This window comes from Galleria mellonella, unplaced genomic scaffold (genome assembly GCF_026898425.1).
Source record: "Galleria mellonella isolate WM207_F2 unplaced genomic scaffold, CSIRO_AGI_GalMel_v1 utg65, whole genome shotgun sequence".
Lineage (NCBI taxonomy): Eukaryota > Metazoa > Arthropoda > Insecta > Lepidoptera > Pyralidae > Galleria > Galleria mellonella.
Genome location: NW_026442138.1, coordinates 8,324,624 through 8,344,852, shown reverse-complemented (window position 1 = coordinate 8,344,852; position 20,229 = coordinate 8,324,624). Strand labels below are relative to the sequence as shown.

At 32.6% G+C, this 20,229-nt stretch overlaps 2 protein-coding genes across 2 annotated transcripts in view; one reads left to right on the top strand and one right to left on the bottom strand.

Annotated features, from left to right (window-relative positions):
* Nucleotides 1-12,372, bottom strand: part of LOC113519787 (dynein beta chain, ciliary-like) — a 46,404-nt gene extending 34,032 nt beyond the window's left edge. Inside the window, exons 1-19 of the mRNA XM_026904993.3 lie at nucleotides 12,364-12,372; nucleotides 11,800-11,904; nucleotides 11,086-11,256; nucleotides 9,110-9,280; nucleotides 8,377-8,465; nucleotides 7,426-7,529; nucleotides 7,149-7,337; nucleotides 6,345-6,518; nucleotides 5,535-5,670; nucleotides 5,216-5,444; nucleotides 4,698-4,889; nucleotides 4,020-4,154; nucleotides 3,446-3,579; nucleotides 2,756-2,945; nucleotides 2,005-2,106; nucleotides 1,240-1,393; nucleotides 583-778; nucleotides 356-446; nucleotides 30-279 (exon numbers count right to left, since the gene is read on the bottom strand). Coding sequence (XP_026760794.2) covers nucleotides 30-279; nucleotides 356-446; nucleotides 583-778; nucleotides 1,240-1,393; nucleotides 2,005-2,106; nucleotides 2,756-2,945; nucleotides 3,446-3,579; nucleotides 4,020-4,154; nucleotides 4,698-4,889; nucleotides 5,216-5,444; nucleotides 5,535-5,670; nucleotides 6,345-6,518; nucleotides 7,149-7,337; nucleotides 7,426-7,529; nucleotides 8,377-8,465; nucleotides 9,110-9,280; nucleotides 11,086-11,256; nucleotides 11,800-11,904; nucleotides 12,364-12,372 — 2,821 coding nt within the window. The remainder of the gene's footprint in view (nucleotides 1-29; nucleotides 280-355; nucleotides 447-582; nucleotides 779-1,239; nucleotides 1,394-2,004; nucleotides 2,107-2,755; nucleotides 2,946-3,445; nucleotides 3,580-4,019; nucleotides 4,155-4,697; nucleotides 4,890-5,215; nucleotides 5,445-5,534; nucleotides 5,671-6,344; nucleotides 6,519-7,148; nucleotides 7,338-7,425; nucleotides 7,530-8,376; nucleotides 8,466-9,109; nucleotides 9,281-11,085; nucleotides 11,257-11,799; nucleotides 11,905-12,363) is intronic.
* A 705-nt stretch (nucleotides 12,373-13,077) lies between these two features.
* On the top strand, nucleotides 13,078-20,205 carry LOC113519788 (DNA replication licensing factor Mcm5). Its single transcript, XM_026904994.3, has 13 exons — nucleotides 13,078-13,380; nucleotides 14,102-14,249; nucleotides 14,516-14,623; nucleotides 14,967-15,139; nucleotides 15,501-15,579; nucleotides 15,976-16,134; nucleotides 16,383-16,620; nucleotides 17,552-17,745; nucleotides 18,114-18,254; nucleotides 18,464-18,640; nucleotides 18,806-19,056; nucleotides 19,457-19,599; nucleotides 19,913-20,205. Exons 1-13 carry the CDS (start codon nucleotides 13,226-13,228, stop codon nucleotides 20,140-20,142), a joined length of 2,196 nt encoding a protein of 731 aa, XP_026760795.2. The 5' UTR covers nucleotides 13,078-13,225; the 3' UTR covers nucleotides 20,143-20,205.
* Nucleotides 20,206-20,229: the final 24 nt, after the last annotated feature.

The window sequence follows — 20,229 nt, the reverse complement described above, 5'->3', positions numbered from 1 at the left end:
AATCATTTATTTATACAGTTAATTATTACCTGCATCTCTTCTTTCTTGTCGTTCTCGTTTCTCGACAGCCTTGGCTTCTCTTTTCAATCGGCGAGCCTCTCTCCGTCCAAATTTAATCTGAGCAGCCTCCTCTTTTTGTTTCTGTCTCTCTTCTCTAATAATCCGTTTTTCCTCTCGACGCATTAGTATTTCTTGTAATTTTGTCGCACGAGCTGCCTTTTCATCCTGATCTAAAGTTGCTTCATCTACTTCTTCTAACTCTTCTTCTTCCTCGTCAGGCTGAAATTTGATATTATAAATAAACCTATTATTCACAAATTTAATTTTTATGTAATAAATAAACAATATGCCTTACTTCCTCTTCTTCTTGAATGTTGAAGAATAACTTGTAATTATCCACTAATATATTTTGAAATTCCGCATGACTTTGAAGTATTTTATCTCTCCTATAAAATATGAAGATATTTCATATCAATATATAGTAATTAGCATATTAATAATAAAAAAAAAATATTTTCGTCCATACACAATAGATATCCAAGTTAATCTAAAAATAATAATTAGTAATTTTTATACGTATACCTCTTAATAAACCTACGGTGTCGTTCCGCAACCGCTAATAGTTCTACTTTATCCGGATTTTCCTTTCGATTGTGTAACGGCTTGTCACCCCAAGCTGCAATATTGGCTAGTCCACGTTTAACGTTATTCTGTGCTGTCAATACGCGCTCTTGTAGCGTATTTATCGCCGCGTATACCTCTGCCATCCATTCGGTGACTGAAGGAAATCCCAAAATACTAATCGTAAAATCCAAAAGTTTAATATTCGACTATTATAAGACTATCGATTCAAATGTTATTAAGGAAACAAATTTTAACATAATTTTTTTTATGAAACTATGGTAATTTTCGATTATAAACATGAAAAATGGAACATTGTAACCCTTGTACGTTGCCAGTCCAGAGGGTCTCCATTATTATTGCCATATTTCTCTCTTTACCGAAACTTATAAAGTAAGAAACCGAAATGAATAATGTCATCCTCGGGAGTATTATAATAGTGAAACTGAATATTTTCAATAATGAAACGTGGATAGAAAAAAAAACAAAATATTTTTGAGTTGAGAACATGGGTAGATTTCTAGTTTAACGAATGGCTAACAACTTCGATATTATCTTGTGTATAACAAAGAACAATTTATAAAATATATATCCTAAATTTGAAATTAAAAAACTAACAGTCATCATTCCATGTGAGTTCCTCGACACCACGGCCAAGAAGTTGGTCAATCGCGGAAATTTCCTTCTCAATGAGCGCCACTTCTGCTTCGTGACTACCCTCTCGGATGGCATTGTACCACGAGATCGCACGGTTCAGGCGGTTCATGTCGTACTGAGGAAAATAGTTTATATTTTTTTTTATACAACTTAGAATAGCAAACAAGCTGACGGCCCACCTGATGGAAAGTGGTAACCGTCGCCTATAGACATGAGCAGTACCATGGACATAACAGAGTATACTGTTTCGCCCATGATACCCCCCATGCGTTGCCATTCCTGAGGACTCAGGTGTTATTCCTCTGTACCCAGTAAATTCACGCCATATCCCACCCTTCAAACCGAAACACAGCTATGCAAACACAACTGCTTCACGGTTGAAACACGAATGATTGAAGCATCGTGTGAGAAAATTAAATAGTATAAATAAAGAAGATAAAGTATGTATGTATAATCAAGGTGTCGACATATTGGAAGCCATTTGAGCTGAGCGCAAAAATTAGAATTTTAGTCGTATTTACGAAGTTCAAATATAAATCTAATATCAATTTGATACATATCTACAGAGTTAAAGCCGCAGTTACTTTCAACTTTATTCAACTCATCTTCCAAATTATGCTCAAATTATTTCTAGAATACTTCTAGAATCCAACACTAAGTAAAAATGTCAGAAAAATTTATAATAACAGGCATATTTAAGTAGAATATAATAACTAAATTAGTTACCTGTAATTTTTCATTTCGAGCATACAGTTCAAGTCCGTCCGGTGGTATACCTTGCTTGTCCAAATATTTCATGTATTTCAGTTCTCGTAGTAACATCACCAACTGTAAAACACATGCCGCAATATAGATTGAAATTATTTAATAATTCTATTTTACATAGCTGTGTTTCGGTTTGAAGGGTGGGATATGGCGTGAATTTACAGGGTACAGAGGAATAACACCTGAGTCCTCAGGAATGGCAACGCATGGGCGAAACAGTATGTGTGTGTATTGTTATGTCCATAATACTGCTCATGTCTATAGGCGACGGTTACCACTTTCCAGCAGGTGGGCCGTCAGTTTGTTTGCCATTCTAAGTCGTATAAATAAAAAAAAAAAAGTTATTCAAGTCTCCAAACGACATATGCCAATTTATCTTCAAGAATTTAACATTTCAAGTGTTAAAAGAAAAATTACTGACTTAATTCACACTTAACTACTGACTTAATTCAAAAATTAACTAAAATATAAACCTAAAACAAGCTACGGTAAAATATTATCCAAATTTAGATTTTATTCCTATATTTCCTACAAGCTGGCAACTTACCTATTATAAAAACATACATTTGCATATCGAAGAACCTTCTTATTAAAATTGCTTGAATTTCACTGATTGCAATTTTTTTAACATATCAAAGCTGCTTCAGTAGTTAATTTAAAACCTTTGCATTTTGCATTTTTCGTACATATTTCAATTCACAACTCAATTTACCTCTGGACTAAAGTTGTTCCTAACAAATGGTGGGTCTCTGTATATGAGATTCTTAGCGAGGTGCAACTTGCAGATGCCCGGCACGATAGCAGACCACAGCTTGAACTGGCGGTCCTCTAATGCGTTGAGGTAGCCAAGCATCTCGTTATGTTTTTGCTTCATGTATACGGCGGATTCCGTTTCTGTTATCCTAATGTTATAAAGATAAAATTTAGTCAGTTCAACCAGGAAATAATGCACTAAGAGCTTGGTCTATAATCAATAAGTAAAATTATTTGTTCTGTAAATGTACCTACCTTATGAAATAGGCCCTAAGCTTTATGAACAGACTATGTGCGCAATGTTAGACTGCTTTGAAAATATTGCAGTTAATTTACTAAAATACTATAAAGATTTTCATATAACAGATTTTCTTAAATAATGCCTTTGGTTATAAATGTTCATTGGCTGCAACAGTCGCTTACCATCTGACGAGTTGTAGATAATCACTTCATTAGTGATATCTAAATTAAATCCCTTCAATAAAAATTAAAATAATTTAATTTTCCTTACTAAACATAATATTTACTTTGTTATGACATTGTTAATATTATAATCAGTTTATACATCTTTATACATCTTAATTGCCTGGAATTCTTTCCATTGGAAAAGTAATGTGTTTACATACGAATTTAGGGTAACTGTACATACGGATCTTCAAACAAAATAAAGTCCTCCATAGGAGCCTGTAGTCGTCTACGTAATTTATGTATCCACCAAATCATACCGGCTACTGGAGGTAAGTATGGATCTACCATTGGCCTTTCAGGACCCTTGGTTAATTTCTGTAATTAAACAAAATGTACACTTAAGTAACAATCGATTTTAGTAGGTATATTTTATATCTTTAACACATTTTTAATAGATATTTTTAAAATTATATATTTATTTATTAAAAAAACATTTTTTATGCAAGTTTGAATGGCAAACAAGCTGACGGCCCACCTAATAGAAAGTAGTAACAGTCGCCTATAGACATGAGCAGTACCCTGGACATAACAGAGTATTCTATTTCACCCATGATACCCCCCATGCGTTGCCATTCCTGAGGACTCAAGTGTTATTCCTCTATATCCTGTAAATTTACTGCCATATCTCACTCTTCAAACCAAAACACAACTGTTGCATGGTAGAAACACGAAGAGAACAGAGGTGCCCAAGCAGACGACTTTTGTATAAAGTCCTCCCTCTGCTAATTGAACTTGAGGAGAATCATAAAACTTACCGACATTTCTTCATCATAAATTTCCTTCACATCATCTAAATTCGAATGCATAAAATCCAAAAGCTTTGAGAGTTTCGGTTTTAATTCATTTTTAATAATAGGACGATGAAACAGGTCCCCAATAATTTGAAAGAACTGAAAATTTTAAAAACACTGTTTAACTCAAAAATGAACAGATCAGATATATTCGTAATGAAGTTTTAACAGTCTGTAAGAACCATTTTTGTTGTAATTTTCATATTCTAATTCGCTTTGATTGTTAAGAGTTTGCGCGGAACACCTAAACGTATTAGAAATCTAGATTTCATACATTGTCGAATACCTACTAAAACTTGTCGTTAAAAAAAGTTTTTTTGCATGCCAAATTTTGAATTATTCGAAAATAAAACTCCAATGACGATATACCTGTTATTAACTAACCTAACAGACGTCATTCTATTAACAACTATTGTATATTTAAATAAGCAGTTAGAAACAGTTCGTATGATAAAAAAAATTTACGTATTTCCGGGATTTTTCCAGTTTTTCTCTTTAAAAGAATCTTCCTTGTATTTCAATAAATACATTTGAAAAAAAAATCTAATTGATTTCATCATTCCCGAGCTGTTAGCAACACATTTAACAATTCATTTTTATTTATATACATTCTACAAACGACGAACAAACGCAAGCACTTACTTTGAAAAAATGTTCCAAGTTGTGACACTCGTCTAGTCCTTGCGAGAACAATGATGCGAGCCTCCTATCGATATCTTCGAGCACACGCATGTGCTTCTCGTAATCAGCGAGGAACGAATCGTCTTCAGGGTCTGCCGGGTCATACGTTATGTTTCCCAAGTTTTGATATTTCAATGTGTATTCTTCCAGTATCTATAAGTTAGGCAAGTTAATTAATATTAGTTTTTACTCATGACTTTGTATGCGAGACGGCGATGTAAAAATGATCAATGTCCTTCTCCATTGAAACAAGTCAAAAAATAACAAAAAATTCTGCGCCAATGCACCATTTATGTATGGGAGACTGTATTTATTTATTGTATTTCGACTCATGTTTCAGGAAATGTTCAATTTCACTGGTAAAAATGCTATTAATGTGTATATAACAAAAGTTTTACATACATTTTTTAATATTAAATAAATACTAACGTATTTAACCTATATGAGATGTGTAATTTTAGAAAAACATATGATTTTACCTTCATACATTCGGTACCGAGAATTTTCCCTCTTAAACCACAAAACTCTACTTTTTCTAATTTAAGTATTTCAACTGTTGCCTCTAGAATTTCCTCGATCATTTTGAGACGTTTCATATAAATATTAAACCTCATAAAGACACGATCAAAATCGAAAGACCAACGGACAGGCATAACTCCTGGAGGGAAGAATGTATGTACTTTGTCACGATTCATTTCATATGTTTCACTGTAAATTATATATATAAAGATGAAATATTGTTTACATGTTTTCATTTAAAAATTTAAATACATTTCAGGGACATTTATATAAACTTACATGAAGTGATTCAATATACTTATAGCCTTTCTAATTTTCAATATTTGCTCGTCTGCCTCTCCTTGAAATATTGAAGCGGGATCGATAGAGTTCGTACATTGTTGTATAACCAAATTGCACACTTCACGCAGTAAAGCTAAAACAGTATATTATGTTTAAAAATTACATTCCATTTATAGCTGGTAAAGTTGAAGCAGACTATAGAAATTCCTTTATTAAATAATAGAAGTATAAATGTATAGGTAAACAGAAATTCCCTTTACTCTATGAAATATTGTACAATATTTAACGAAAAGTTATGTGTCCTTATGGTATACAGTTTATAGTAGAGGCATAAGAATAAAGAATATACTCGTATAGTATATAATTGACTTAGTTTTTACAGACTATTTCGTACGCTTGGTTTCAGAAATAGGAAAAATGATGTAGACCACTAGACGGTATATCAAAATAAAACATGCCAGATTTTAAGTCCTACCTTCAGGAACACAACTATAAAACCGCGTCTAATTTAGTTTAGTAGTTTTTGCGTGATGCGGGAACAAACATGCAGATAGACAAATGAAGTTCCTTAAAAATATTCTTTTTAAATATCTCCCAAGTACAAATATCGTGTAGTTACAATTTTATTATATTAATAAGATTATTAATAACTAGTCGTTTCCCGCGGCGTGGAACTCTTCAAAAATCATAACCTTCGTTGCGATGCGACAACATAACCTTCAAGAAAAGAGTATATTCCTTTTTAAAAGGCCGGCAATTAATAATTATAATTTTAATATATTAATATTGGTAATTTTATATACTTACGAATAAGTTTTTCTACACTGCTGTAATATCGGGAGTTACCCCATAGGAGGCCAATACAGTGAAACATGGGACGTATCAAATATTTGGAATCAGCAAAATCGGTGCCTTCGAAGTTTTCAAAATGCGTTATCAACGGTTTCTGGTATACGTATATGTCACGGCATTCCACAATGGCTGTAAATAAATTTATAACAATTAACAAATGAATGAAACCAGTCAACTGGTATAATGCATGTACAATGTAAAAATTCATGGTTTTCATTACTTCATAAACAGATATTTTTTTTATTAACTACGCAATTAGTTTACGCTGACGGAGTACAAATGAAGCATGATAATTGAGTGCAAATGCAAGACCAGATGTCCCATCGTAACAAATTATCCAAAAAATTTACTACGATAGTTTCCTTCCAGGGATCGACGTAGATGGTGACTACCATAGCAAAGGAGTCGCTACAATACTAATACCACCTTTCAGTAACAACTAATTATTGTACCCCCCACAAACATATATGACCTGAGTTCATTGCGTGCTATTTATGAGTGGTCATATTCGTATCATGGAGAGTTGATAAAAACAGCTCGAGAGAGAGGTAGGAATTGCTATTATGCGAATTTCTTTTTTTAAATTGATGTTATACACACCTATCTAAAAAAAAAGACAAAATAACGGGTTGCAACTTGGCGTTGTTCCTATATCACACCCAGTGTTAAACATCTAACTAATCATTAGGCTGGCCAGATGAATACTGAATGAAAGAAAATGTTGATTTTCTTTAATACGTAAATATTTAAATAACTCACAAGCAACTACGTTAGTGAGCATAGTCTTGAAGCAACTAAGATACGCCGAGTGTGTATCCTCCAAATAATGGGCCATGCGTTTCACGCGCGGATCGCGCAGCTGAGAATAGATACCCTCTAGATTACGCAATCGGTGGGCATAAAATTCTATGTCCGCACTTGGCAGAGGAAACTTCATTCTTTTAAATGCTATAGAATATAAGAAAAATTATATTAATTAAAAACAAAATACAAAATAATTTGATGAAAAAATAGTGCATATAGACTGATAGGATACCTATATAAGAGTCCTCTTGCAGCAAATCGTGTACTTGTTGTGCCCACTTTATGATTGCACCCTCTATATTAGTTTTTAAATATAAATCTACGTCTTCGCCGTCACTACAAGTTTAAATAAAATATTTATGTATGATATCAAAATTAAATTTCACATATATTAGTGTATATTTCAATATATTCAAATTATCGGACCAAAATAATCTTCTTGGCGGTCGATAATACGTCCACGACACCCTGATGCTGCAGGCGTTCATAGACTGTTTATAACCGTTTATCGTCAGTGTTATATTCGTGATTTTTTTAAAGAAATGTAGAAACCAGCACCAGGTGATGCGCACCAAATGCTAAAACTGGTCCCTTGTTACTTGATAATGTAATCTAAAAACAAAATTGGCAGCAAAAAACTTTTTCTCAAATATGCTTGGAAATGTGAGCATTATTTTGACAATCTTCTTAGAGATAAATCAAAATTGCAGTACTGGCCAGATACATGCAGGCAGCGGCCGGCAAAAGTTGTATGAAAATCCATATCTGTCGTGTTTTGCGGCCAGATAAATTACTATGTAAATTCAAATCTGTCCTGTAATTGAAAAATGGAATGACCTTTTATTTCGAAATATAGCTACCAAGGAGGTAACTAATAAAAGGTTTTATTTAAATTTCGAACTGGCTTGGAAATAGAAAGCTGTTTATTGAAAAAAAAAAACAAAGGATCATTATGACGCGTGAAAAATTAATATTGTTAGTTATTCGTCATTGAATTTAAAAAGTTAAATTGTCTTTTTGATTTCCGCGCATTGTTTGAGAAAAGTACTATACAAGCCTTGGCCACAACTAGGCATTGATGGACTCACGTATATGTGCCTCAGCTACGCCTCGGCCCACATTTGCACGTTCGTCCATCAATGCCTCAGTTGCTGGCCGCTACAGTAATGTACTATTGTCTTACCTTTCTTTCAGTCTCGATTCTGCGTGATAAATATTTTCTACCCCTGCTGGCATCGGAAGCATTACTTGGCTGGACATTTCTCCTTTAAGCTATTAATATGAAAACAAAGATTGACTACCTACAAATCAACAACACTTTTCAGCGGACTTCAAAAATGAGATTCTCAGTTAAGTTATACTTATTATGTGTGTTACTCATAACTTACTTATAAACCGATCTGGAAAATTATTTTTTCATCTAAAGAATATGCTCACAGATTAGTCTGATATAAATTGTATCAAAATCGGTTCATTGCTTTAGTTATTAAATCAAAATATCTGGTTTTGTCACAATTGAAGTTGATTTTTTTGTAGGACACGAACTTAAATTATTTATATTTTATAATTTGGGTATCCAGTTTTATGATTTACTCCTCAGTTGGATTTGACACATTCTTATTTTTTATGCAACTAACATTGTTTTTAACAAAAACAACAGTCTTTGCAATTCTTACTTTAAAAGACAGAAAAGAAGACCAAACTAGCCATATCCATTACGTTTAAGCCAACTTCGTTACGTTGTAGCTTAAACTTTTACAAACAAAGGCTACAATCACACACATGATTTGAAAACTTAATTATAATACTTTTAAATTGTCATCACTATCATGTCATTCGTTGAAAATATATAAATGAACAGTATATTCACATAGTTTCAAAAATTAACCTATCAGACACACGGAAAAATAACTAACCTGGTGCATTAAACTCCGTAACTCGTTGACATGCCGCTGCATGTCGTTCTTCACTATTTTAGGCCAGCCTTTCTGATTTTCGGGATTGCATAGCAGTGGACCGATTACCTCATCCGCCATCACGCTTATATCCATCAGAACGTTACCAGAAATCTCACCGATTGTGATAGCCTATTGAAAGTAAAGATTTAATTGAGTGCCACATAACCAATACCGGCCGTAGGACATAGGCAGCCGCCAAATTAATAAAATATGGCATCAAATTCGTTCGACTTTAGTGAAAAGCGTTAACCTTTTTTTCAAGAAAACCGTAAAATTAAAAAATAAATATGTAATACTTTTTTTAAAACCTATGTTCATTTTTTATTTATATCTATGTATGGTATATGTATAATGCGAGAAGTCTTCACAGATGTCTTCACGTTCTTTGCGAGCTGCAGCCGAAGCGAGACGCAGACTTTCGGATCAAGTTGAAACAATTGTCGAAAATAACAAACATAGTCAATAAATACAAAAAATTCCCATCACGTATGTATATACAAGGGTCATTTGAAAAGTTCTTAGCCTAACATGGTTAAAGTCATTGGTTTTTTTATAACTACCCTCATTTTGTAGTTACATTATTTAGCAACAAGTATACACAGTTTAGTTTATTCACAGTAACTCATTGTTCGTTTACACGTGATACCGTAAGTCAAGTCAGAGCTATTTTTGAAAATGGATAGAATTGAACATCGTACAGTGATAAAATACCTGAATTTAAAAGGTTTAACTCTAAAAGCTATACATGAAGACATGTCTGCTACTTTGAGTGAGTCCGCTCCTTCGTATGCGACTGTTTAAAACTAGGTGGCAGAGTTTAAATGTGGTCGTGAGACCATTCAAGATAAGCCCCGTAGTGACCGGCCTTCGACTGCTTTCACTGATCAAAACAAAGACGCAACCGACTCACAACTTCTCGCGACTGTTTAGTTATATGAAGCTGACCCAATAGAATTTGTTGAAAGATGAAACCAGGGTTCACCACAATACACCCGAGACAAAAGAACAGTCGAAACAATGGAAAAGAGCAGGATCGCCCACCCCAAAAAAGACAAAGGTGGTTTTATCGGCGGGCAAAGTCATGGCATCCGTTTTTTGGGATGCAAAGGGTATAATTCTCGTGGATTACTTAAAAAATGGTGAAACAATAAACTCCGATTACTTTTGCAACCTGTTGCGTCGATTGAGAGAAAAAATCAAAGAAAAACGTCCAGCTTTATTGAAAAGAAAAGTCTTGTTTCATCAGGACAATGCACGCGTTCACACCTCTGTGCAATCCATGGCAGAAATCCATCAATGTGGCTTCGAATTGTTACCTCATTCCCCATATTCACCGGATTTAGCACCGTCCGACTTTTATCTGTTCCCAAAGCTGAAAAAATGTTTAGGTAGTAAACATTTTTTTACAAATGAAGAGGTCATAGCCGCCGTGGACGCTTATTTTGAGGAGTTAAACGAAGATTTTTTTAAAACGGGTATCGAAGCCTTACCGGGTCGATGGAAAAAGTGTTTTGAGCTCGGAGGAGAGTATGTTGAAAAATAAAAATAAACTCAAATTCGTGTGGTTTCATTAAGTATGTTAGGCTAAGAACTTTTCAAATGACCCTCGTATAGACATACAAATAATTATTAATTTTTTTATTTGCACTGCCATAGGACATCAGCAGAGTCATATTAAGTATGCGTTTATTTATTTCTCTCGGCAAAGCTGGCCATAAGAGATATCGTTGCCGGATCTATGACAAGGAGTGGCGAATATTATAATTATCATCATCGTCGCATGGAAAACTCAAAAACGTCCAATTCTACTGTCTATGGTAAAGCAAATCTAGATATCCCTGTAATACGTAACTTATTAATTTTCAAATATTGTTCATATCTTTATTACTCATATCTAGTATAATGTTTTTTTCTTTAATATCTGTGTAACTTGCCTTTCGGAAGTTGGCTTGTGTGATTTTATCTTCAATGTTCCTTAGAAAGTATACCATCTTCCCCCTACTTATTGGTGGAAAATTTGTCGCACAAGTGAGTAACCCTGCTGTGTTCATGCGAAATACAATTAAATCATATTTCGGTATATCGAAGAATCTGAACAGAATATGCTGAAAGAAAATTAATTGGTCTAATATAAAAATATTCGAATCTAATGCAGTGGGAGGTATTTTGTCGCCACATTGAATATTATTAAATAAATAACTTTAATGTTAGTTAACTAATTATTTAACCCATGAATACACCGTCTACCCATTTCTCTGTTCTCCCAATAGTTGACTGGTAGAGAACACCGTCTAGTGATGAGTCTGCCAAATGTACTTAAATATATTTACACTGTGCATTAATAATAAATAATATTCTAATTGCTTTCTAAATTTCTAAAATTCTAAATGTGAGCATGTCAAGTGTAACGTTGGTCACAACAGCAACGGTCAATTATAGTCTAATAAGGATTATAATCGGATGCATATTTTTATAATTTTTCTAGAAATGTTTTGACCAAAGATCTAAAGTTCATAATAGGATACTATCTAGATTGGTAAAATTTATTCCTGGTTGCAAACTATTTGTTTACCAACATTCTTTCAAATCGGTTCAGTAGGTAAGTAGTAATATAACAGATTTTATTTAATTATTTAAATTAATCTTACTCTTTCGTCGCCTGTAATAAACTTATTCCATTTATCTATCTTCTGCTTAAGCGTCTTAAGTAAATATTCACTTATAAACTCTAATCGAGTGTCGACGTCTTCTTTCTGTAAAGTTCATTTCAAAATTTTAAATTTGAATATTACAAAAATTTTCTCCCGAAAGTAGACTAATTTGTATGACTAACGAATAGTCATTAAGGGGCATATACATAACATGTGTTGGTTGTCCAATTTTAATTAAAATGCTTTTCATTAAAAGTGATTATCAAAATCGGCTTAAAATTTATTATTATTTTATATCCCGTAAAATATATACACACGAAAATAAAAATTTAAAAAATAGAATTCGAATTCAGAATCTACTCTTTTTAGTCGTTAAAAAGTCCTATTTATAGTTGGTACATAAATACATCGAATCACGTAATTCAATGTAATTAATATGTACATGTACATAATGTATGTAAGTATAACATAGCTTTTCCTTTTTAATATTGTAATCATAAAATTAAATATAAAAGTGAAAAAAGGAATAAATTAGTTGAATATGTTAAATACTATGCTTACATCTCCCATTTCGTGACATCAACTATAGGTTCTCTCTCAAAAAAATGACAATCATGCTAGCCTAAAAATATATTACTAGAGTTAACACTAAGTATTTATTATTACTATAACTTTCATCTAAAAAACAGAATTATCGTAATATGAATAAAATGTGGTATTTTCCTATTTATTTATCCGTCGACATAGAAACAGTTTTCGGAAATTGATTTTTAAATTTCGTAACAAAGATTATTTTCTCTGATCAGCGGAAATAAACCATAAACGCCTATAAATTAAAAAAAAACATATTCTATGTTATCTATGCACGTTATTTTTTTTTTATAATGAACATAATTTCAACTATTCCAAAATCTTTGAATTTCAATGGTATCGATTCTGTCGCGCCATTTCTTTAAATCTATATTTAAAACTAAAATTTCAATTTGATATCACAGCAAAATCTTTATTCCAAAGATTGGTCTTAATTTATAATTTATATGCACTTAATTTATAATATATTGAAGTCAAAATTATTGCTAATTTAGTTTATGATGCCATAAAACAGTAATTTCGCGAAACTATCAAATTAGAAAAATGGCCCGTATAAATAAAAACTCTAAGCCACATAAAATCATCTATTGTTCTTTATCTATCAATATAAAGTCGTTAGCATAGACTACTAATAGCAATCTGTACTAATTGTCAATATATACCATCAAATGTCAAAACAGTCTGTTTAAGACATCGGTTTTGTCATATTTTCGCGCCAAATCTGTTAATTTTCCCTGCTTTTCGTATAGTTATTTTAGCTTTAATTAATTAATATTCTTATTGATTCGACAATTATCTGTTTTAAAATTGTGTGAAAAATCATTGTTCAATTATGGAAGGTTTTGATGATCCAGGAGTTTTCTTTTCTGATAACTTTGGTACTGAAGAGAATGAGTCTCAAGATCAGATTAACCTACAAGCTGTAAAGAAGAAATTTAAAGAGTTTATACGCCAATTTCACACTGGAAACTTTAATTTCAAGTATAGGTACGAAATCTATTCCTTTTTAAAATTTATATATGTTTATTGTATCAGCCGTTAACTGTCCACTGCTGAACATAGCCTCTCCTTTAAGGAGGATTTTGCCAGTAGTTGCTACGCCTAGCAGGTGGATTGCCAACCACTGTTTAGCTTTGGTGATGTTTTAAGAGGTATGCTACTGCCCATCTTTCGACCATAAGCTCCCTTAGTATCCTCTAACAACCCACGAAAAGGAAAGAGGTGGCCTATTCTATACTGGAACCTACACCACTACATTAGTTATTTAAGTATAATTATATTGGAACTAGTTTTCACCAAACTAGCTTAAATCCTTTTCAAAAACTATGTATAATCCAAATGTCGTGACTATTGGATAAGCCATTGACATGCCAAGCAATAACAAATATTGTTACATATTTATAATCTTTTGTAGTATTAACTTTTATCTGCAACTTCATCTGAGTGACGAGGATGTGTTTACTGATCAGAAAAAAAGTGGCCTCTATCCTTATTTATCCCATATAGTATATATATATATATATATATATATATATATATATATATATACCAAATTTGATTAAGCTGTTTAAGCACTATATGGTAACAAACAATCTCAATTTCAAATTTATATATTAGTAAGGCTCAAGTAATAATAAATACAGTTAACAAATATATACTATTTACAAACTTCTCTGTCTTTTAATCCTTACTTTAATAATGTTTTCAGAGATGCTCTAAAACGTAATTATAACTTAAGCCAATATTGGGTAGAAATAAATATTGAAGATTTGTCAAGTTTTGATGAAGTATTAGCAGAGAAGTTATACAAAAAGCCAACTGAACATCTGCCCATATTAGAAGAAGCAGCAAAGGAGGTAACATTGTTTCTAAAATTAATCTTTAATAGTCTTTAATTTTATTTAATATATTTTTATTTAATATCATTTTATTTGTATTGGTTTTATACAATAAACAGAATTATAATGTTTTTTTTTTATTTGTACAAATATTATATTTTAATATTATCCCTTGAATTATCCTTTTTCAAACATTATGAATACTCAAATTACATTTTAAAAACAATGTGTCTAAGTACCTGCCACATATGCCATTATTAAATTATAGCTTGATAACTTTACAGTTAGCTGATGAACTAACTGCACCAAGACCTGAAGGTGAAGAAAAAGTTGAAGACATCCAAGTGTTACTGTCATCAGATGCACATGCATCTAATTTGCGAGAGCTAAAAGTATGTTTATTACTTTACACATTCATATGTTACCTACTATTCCAACTGTTGTTTGTTCCAATTGAAAATTAACAGAATTGGGTCCTAGCATCCTTATTACTACACATATTTATTAGAATGTCAGTCTATACATAATTCTTTTGTACACAAACATTTTACTAAACATCATCTCAAATCAGCCAGTATTCTTTTAAATTCAAATCCCTATTATTATTACTAATTAATAATCTCTAGCAACTTTGTAAAGTATTTTAATAGCAACAATTTCCTTTTTCTATAATTGTCAATTCTATATTTTGTTCTGCAAGGAGTTAAATTAATAAATACATGTATATTGTTTTAGTCAGAAACTGTATCCAGATTAGTGAAAATACCAGGCATTGTTATATCAGCATCTGGCATTAAAGCGAAGGCAACCAAAATATCCATACAATGTCGTTCTTGCCGTAATATTATACCTAATTTGCCAGTCAAGCCAGGTTTGGAGGGATATGTTATGCCCAGGAAGTGCAACACGTAAGATTGCCTATTTACTTTGATTCTTTTTTTAAACCACAAGCAGGGATTTTTTAAGCAATTTGAGTGGGATATTTCAGTTCAACTATCTTTACCAATTCTTAATTCAATATAATTTTTAATGATATGATAGTGCTGCATTTTATTAACAATAAACTAGTTTAAATTATAAATATAAATGTAATAAAATGGAACAAAACATGGTAATACTTTTATTTAAATTTACCAATTTAAATTACAATTTTAGTGAAAATTAAGCTTCTAATGCAACATGCAACATCATCATTTTGAAGCCTCTATCTCTGAATTATTGTCTTCATGAAATAGATGGGAGTGATTTATTTGCTTTTTTTTTTTACAGAGAACAAGCTGGCAGACCCAAATGTCCTTTGGATCCATATTTTATAATTCCTGATAAATGCAAATGTATTGACTATCAGGTATTGTTTCAATTTTTTTTTTTGTATACAACTTAGAATGGCAAACAAGCTGACGGCCCACCCACAAGTGCTTATGGTTGAAACACGAATGGGACAGAGGTACCCAATAACTTACTTCACTAATAATGTCTATAAAATAACAACATACATTACTTTTATACCAAATTTCATAAATATTTTACCTTGCCCATACATAAAACACATACAATCTCTATGATGAAGTAATGATAAAATATAAAATAATTTTTATTGTTAAAAGTTTAAAAACTACTTAAAAATTTAAAATTTACCTAATCACTTGTAAGTTAAACTGGTAGTTACATTAAAATATATTTTATTGAAAATTACAGAATAAAAGTGGTCTCAATTGATTTAACTTTTAGAATATTTTTTTAGGTTTTGAAATTGCAAGAATCTCCAGAAAGCATTCCGCAAGGTGAGCTTCCCCGCCACCTGACAGTGTATTGTGAACGTGTGCTCTGTGAACGAGTTGCGCCTGGTGCCAGAGTCACTGTACTTGGAATATATTCAATCAAAAAAATTGCAAAAATAGGAGTAAGTTATGTAAATGATACTATATAAATGCTTATGATTTTATGCCAATGGCTAATTGCTAATTGGGTAAATTAAAAAAAAATGTCTCTGATTAAACTGTGACAACGGCTTTAATCATCATTATTCACATCTAAATATTGTTACAGTACTATTTAAAATTTAATTATGTTGTATACAGATGTTGTGGCTTAATGATTTGCTTATAGACAAAAATTAGCTTTATATTTTGCAATAATTTTCATCACCAGAGGGAAGGCCGCGATAAAGGATCAGTTGGTGTCCGTTCGTCGTACCTTCGCGCTGTAGGTCTGACAGCAGAGGAAGGCGTCACTGGCGGCTTGCGCCCGTTCACAGCTGACGAGGAGGAACAATTCAGGCGATTGGCAGCCTCTCCTGACATTTATGAGCGCATAGCAAAATCTATTGCGCCCAGCGTCTTCGGTGCTGTTGATATGAAAAAAGCTATTGCTACATTATTATTTGGCGGTTAGTAGAAATAATAAATAACATTTGTTAAAGAAACTATCTCATATCTTATGACTTTGCCCGCATGAATTAAGATAATAGTAATCTATATATCCAGCTGTAATCATATGCTATTAGAATCTGTTCAGCAGTTTATACCTAGGCAATAAATAACTTCAAATTAATAATATTGTAGAAGTTATCATATAATGTGTAAAATACATTGTAGTGAATATAACAGTTGGCCAAAACTTTATTATAAAAAAAAGTAACTTCCTTTATGTCTTTTGATAAATATTAGTTATTAACCATTTTACGATAATGTACCTTACAATAATACTAGGGTATTGTCGTAAAATGAAACTGACAAATGTGCATGATTATAATCGATCATTCAAAGGCTTTTAATGACTGTGTAGTTTTAGACATAGTACATTTAAATTACAGTACATGTGTATAATGTTTAACAGAGATTTAAAAGAATAACTGTTGAGTTTCTTGTGGGATCTCGGCAGATAACAACTGACCGAACCGTGCATTCATGAAAAAAATATAATTTAAAAGAGGTTTTTTTTTAATGGTTAGTGATGAAATTGTATCCACGGCTACGCTATTAGTATACGCTGGCGGTGTACCAGTGAGATATAATAGGTGAGGATGAAACAGGTCAGTTAGCCTCTAGTGGCGAATTCATAAAGAATTACCTAAGATAGTTTCGAGATGAAACCGCTTGAAGGTCAACCCGATAGGGTATATTGCTAGTAATAGGGCTGTTAGAACCTTATTACTAACAATCTCTTTCCCCCCTTAAAAGTGCTTGTAAACAAGTTCTGTTTGAATAAAGATGATTTGAATTTGAATAAATGTCCATAACTGATGTTTAACACCTTTATCATAAGAGCTGTCAGTTTCTTTTTCAATCTAATTCTTACAGTTTTTTTAATTAACACAGGTTCTCGTAAAAGACTACCCGATGGTTTGACTCGTCGTGGAGACATCAACATATTGCTGCTCGGTGATCCAGGCACAGCTAAATCACAACTCCTAAAATTCGTCGAGAAAGTTGCTCCCATTGGCGTTTACACATCAGGAAAGGGTTCCAGTGCTGCTGGTCTCACTGCTTCCGTTATTCGAGATCCCGGAAGTGTAAGTCAACAACATGTGTTTAAATCTATATCGATATTTTACATTGTACATAAATGTAAAATATCAATATACATTTTTTTTTTTTTGCTTTTGCGTTCAATTAAACGTATCACAAGCGTTATGATAGAAAAATTTGCTGTTATACCGATACGACGTACACTCAGGGTTCACACCGAATGATATTTAGTGCAAGCGTGCTATGGAACAAAAGGATACGCATGGATGTAATTCATATATCTACAATCTTCTGCTGAAATACAGCGGCCATGTGTGTATTATTATTGTATTAATATTTTTTGCAATACTTTCTTTTGTATTTATAAGTTTTTTATTATTTTTCATAATATTTCATTATTATTCCCGTACAGCGTAACTTTGTGATGGAGGGCGGCGCCATGGTGCTGGCGGACGGTGGCGTGGTCTGCATCGACGAATTCGACAAGATGCGAGAAGATGATCGTGTTGCTATTCACGAAGCTATGGAACAACAAACAATTTCTATTGCAAAGGTATTCATTTTGTATTTTATGAATACGAAAATAAGAAAGAAAAAAAGAAAAACAAGAAATTAAAATAAAATATTTATCTTTTTTTTCTTTTATTTTATCGTTATCTTTTATTTCATCAAATAATTTACACCGAAAGTCAAACTCAAAAAACAGTACTCTCCTTTAGTAGTCTGATAAAAATAATATGTGTACTCCTTGTTTGTTCCTAGGCTGGTATAACAACTACTCTAAATTCCCGATGCTCTGTGCTAGCGGCGGCGAACTCTGTATTTGGTCGGTGGGATGACACGAAAGCCGATGACAACATAGACTTTATGCCCACCATCTTGTCAAGATTCGACATGATCTTTATTGTTAAAGATGAACACGATCAGAATCGAGACATTGTAAGTATTACTAATATGTAATCCAAAAATATGTCTGCCTCACAAAACCTATTTATCTGTAATCATAATGCAAAACATAACATGATATAGCTTACATTGTCTCTGCCCACTATAATGGGGGACAGGAGTAACAGATATTTATGTATGTATGTATGATTCCCACAGACATTAGCGAAGCACATAATATCTGTGCACATGGGTGGCGACAGCGCGGAGCGGGAAGGTGACGCAGCGGCGGGCGAATTGCCGTTAGCGCTTTTGCGGCGCTATGCCGCATACTGCCGCGCCCGCTGTGGACCGCGCCTTTCCGCTACAGCAGCTGAACGCCTCCGCGCCCGCTACGTACTCATGCGCACAGGCGCTTCGCAACACGAGCGGCAAGCGGACAAGCGTCTCTCCATACCTATTACAGTCAGGTATTATCACACATCTTACTTTTTAGTCATTTAATTGAGAAACGAATTTTTAACTGGTAAACCTGTCCGAACAACAAAATTTTGTTTTGTAACAATTAACAAAACATTTTGTTCAAGGCTAAAAAATAATCATCGGCATTTGCCCTCAAGAAGTTGTACTAGCTGTGTTTTAGTTCGAAGATGACGGTGAAATTACTGAGTATAGAGATAATAACACTTCAGTCTGTAATGCTTGTATGAGTACAGTACAATGCGTATTACAGCACTTTCTAAAATCTACATGAATTATGCATATCTGTAAATATGTTGTGGTTACCACATTCTATCAGGTAGTTATATTGTTTGCCATTCAAAGTTATTTAATATGGAAATTATATATATTAAAACTTTTTGCTTACAGACAATTAGAAGCAATCATTCGGATATCAGAATCTTTAGCAAAGATGCGTTTACAACCATTTGCCACTGAGGCGCACGTAAATGAAGCTCTTCGTTTATTCCAAGTATCGACACTAGATGCGGCTATGACAGGCAGTTTAGCAGGTTATTTTGTACATTTAATTTCTGATATAAATCATTAAATATATATATAGCTTGTATTTTTCCTGCATGTATTGTATTGTAAAATCTTTATTATATATACTTTACGCTAGAATCATTAATAAGATTTAATACAATGGTAAACTTATTCACGTGACAAATACGTATTTATAAACTTATCCCATATAGAGATCTCTTACAATCAATCTTTGAGAAGCTAAAAGAAAACTATAGAAAACATGTATTAGAATAAAAATATTCTGTTTGAGAACAGAAATTGTAACATCTTTATAAATATCCTATCTTTTCTTTTTAGGGGCTGAAGGATTTACTACTGAGGAAGACCATGAAATGTTATCACGTATCGAAAAACAATTAAAACGCAGATTCGCAGTCGGCTCCCAAGTATCAGAACAGACGATTATACAGGACTTCCTTAAACAAAAGTACCCTGAAAGAGCTATTCTCAAAGTTATCCATACTATGATAAGACGCGGCGAATTACAGCATCGACTTCAAAGGAAAATGCTTTACCGATTATCGTGACTTCCTTTTTTATATTTTAAACTTAATACTTTTTTTATTATCTAATTAAAATTTTAAACTAATTGAAGTTGTTTTTATAAAAACAAA